Source organism: Cyprinodon variegatus, unplaced genomic scaffold, assembly GCF_000732505.1.
Source record: "Cyprinodon variegatus isolate N-32 unplaced genomic scaffold, C_variegatus-1.0 Scaffold804, whole genome shotgun sequence".
Classification (NCBI taxonomy): Eukaryota; Metazoa; Chordata; class Actinopteri; order Cyprinodontiformes; family Cyprinodontidae; genus Cyprinodon; species Cyprinodon variegatus.
Window position 1 is genome coordinate 153,995 of NW_015151257.1, and position 2,400 is coordinate 156,394.

The 2,400-nt window shown below is 45.4% G+C and overlaps 1 protein-coding gene across 1 annotated transcript in view; it reads right to left on the reverse strand.

The window, feature by feature from the left end:
* LOC107098722 (CLIP-associating protein 1-B-like) overlaps positions 1–2,400 on the reverse strand; it is a 55,785-nt gene that overhangs the window by 28,513 nt on the left and 24,872 nt on the right. The window contains exons 9-12 of the mRNA XM_015396541.1: positions 810–945; positions 669–739; positions 346–406; positions 24–172 (exon numbers count right to left, since the gene is read on the reverse strand). Of these exons, the coding sequence (XP_015252027.1) occupies positions 24–172; positions 346–406; positions 669–739; positions 810–945 (417 nt within the window). The remainder of the gene's footprint in view (positions 1–23; positions 173–345; positions 407–668; positions 740–809; positions 946–2,400) is intronic.

The following is a 2,400-nucleotide window of genomic DNA, read 5'->3' on the forward strand; positions in this document are numbered from 1 at the left end:
CTGATAGATTTCAGATGTAGAACACAACAATCTCCTGAAGGACCAGATCCTGCTCAGTCCCACTCCCTCCTCTCGTCTCCTCTTCCCGGTCGATGTGAACAGCCTCACGGTTTTCCTCCTGCTTTTTGACGTCTCCCCTCCCGTTGTCATGGTTACGGGAGTAGGAATGTGTCTTTCGGTTGGAAGAGCCGATGATGAAGGAACCGGGAGGATCCATAAATTAATCTGGGCTCATCAGGAGCTCACCGAGCCGACGCCTTACTGACTCAAATGCCACCCTGGGAGGGAGGAGGAGGAACTCCTGATGAACGAGGAGCTAAGGAGCAGGAGGCCGTCCAGAACTTACCTCTCCAGCGTGTTGGTGTGCCACTCCTGCAGCATGAGGTCCAGGAACTCATAGCAGCGCCTGCAGGGAGGACAGAAAGAAGACGAGAACCTCTGAGCAGAGTTTACTGGAGGAGGAGGAGAGGAGAGAGGAGGGAAGGAGGAGCAGGAGGAGAGGAGGAGCAGAACGATAAGAGGAAGGAAGGAGAGGAGGAGAAGAGGAGCAGCAGGGTGAGAAGAGGAAAGGAAGGAAGGAGACGAGGGGCATCAGGATGAAAGGAAGGAAGGAGATCAGGGACAGAGTGACGGAGGCGCTGCAGGAAGACGGTTAGAGGAGCTGGTACCTCCTGACAGCCACAGACTTGGAGGAGCAGTTACTGGTGATGATGGGGATGAGGCGGGGGTAGTGGGTGTGCTGAAAGAGAAACAGGCTTTAGTGTCTGGGTCGATCAGCATCACGCCGTCCTCCTGGACCGCAGCCTCACCCGCAGGATGAGGCGGATAGCCGCCATCCCTGACGTGGCCATGACCTTGGCGCTGTTGGGTACCAGGTTCAGCAGGGTGGGCATGACGCTCTCCGCTCCGTGGTCAAATTTGTTCTGCAGCACCGAGGACAGATGCCTGATGGAGACAGAGGGACAACAGGAGACGTGAAGGACGAAGAGCGTCTCAGATAGAATCCATCCACATTAGAGCGAAGCAGAAACGCCTCAGTAGCGTCCCCACTAAGCCAGGGGTGCCAACACCGTGCCATACCTCAGGGACATCCTGAGGCTTTACAGGATAAAGTAGTAACATTTCGGGAATAAAGTCGTAACACTACAACAATAAAGTCGTAACATTACAAGAATAAAGTAGTAACACTACGAGAATAAAGTAGTAACATTACGAAAATAAAGTCATAAGATTACGAGAATAAAGTCGTAACATTACGAGAATAAAGTCGTAACTCTACGAGAATAAAGTCCTAACACTACGAGAATAAAGTAGTAACACTACGAAAATAAAGTTGCTACAGTATGAGAATTAAGTCATAACACTACGGGAATAAAGTTGTAACACTACTAGAATAAACTCGTAACATTACGAGAATAAAGTCATAACATTACGAGAATAAAGTCGTAACACTACGAGAATAAAGTTGTAACACTACGAAAATAAAGTTGTAACACTACAAGATGACATTATTCCCGTAGTGTTAGGACTTTAACACTACAGGAATAATGTCGTAACACTACTAGAATAAAGTTGTAACATTACAAGAATAAAGTTGTAACACTACGAAAATAAAGTTCTAACACTACAGGAATAAAGTCGTAACACTACTAGAATAAACTCGTAACATTACGAGAATAAAGTCATAACATTACGAGAATAAAGTCGTAACACTACAAGAATAAAGTCCTAACACTACGGGAATATTGTCGTAACACTACTAGAATAAAGTTGTAACATTACGAGAATAAAGTCATAACACTACAGGAATAAAGTCGTAACACTACTAGAATAAACTCGTAACATTACGAGAATAAAGTTGTAACATTACGAGAATAAAGTTGTAACACTACGAGAATAAAGTTGTAACATTACGAGCATAAAGTTGTAACACTACGGGAATAAAGTCGTAACACTACGGGAATAAAGTCGTAACATTACAGGAATAAAGTTGTCACATTACGAGAATAAAGTTGTAACACTACGAAAATAAAGTTGTAACACTACGAGAATAAAGTTGTAACACTACGAAAATAAAGTTGTAAGCAATCAGAGATCAAAGATTAAACCCAGCAGCCCTCAGAGGTTAAACCCTGCAGCCTTCAGAGGTTAAACCCTGCAGTCCTTAGTAGTTAAACCCTGCAGCACTAAGAGGTTAAACCCTGCAGTCCTTAGAGGTCAGAGGTTAAACCCTGCAGCCCTCAGAGGTTAAACCCTGCAGTCCTTAGTGGTTAAACCCTGCAGCCCTCAGAGGTTAAACCCTGCAGCCCTAAGAGGTTAAACCCTGCAGTCCTCAGAGGTCAGAGGTTAAACCCTGCAGCCCTCAGAGGTCAGAGGTTAAACCCTGCAGCCCTAAGAGGT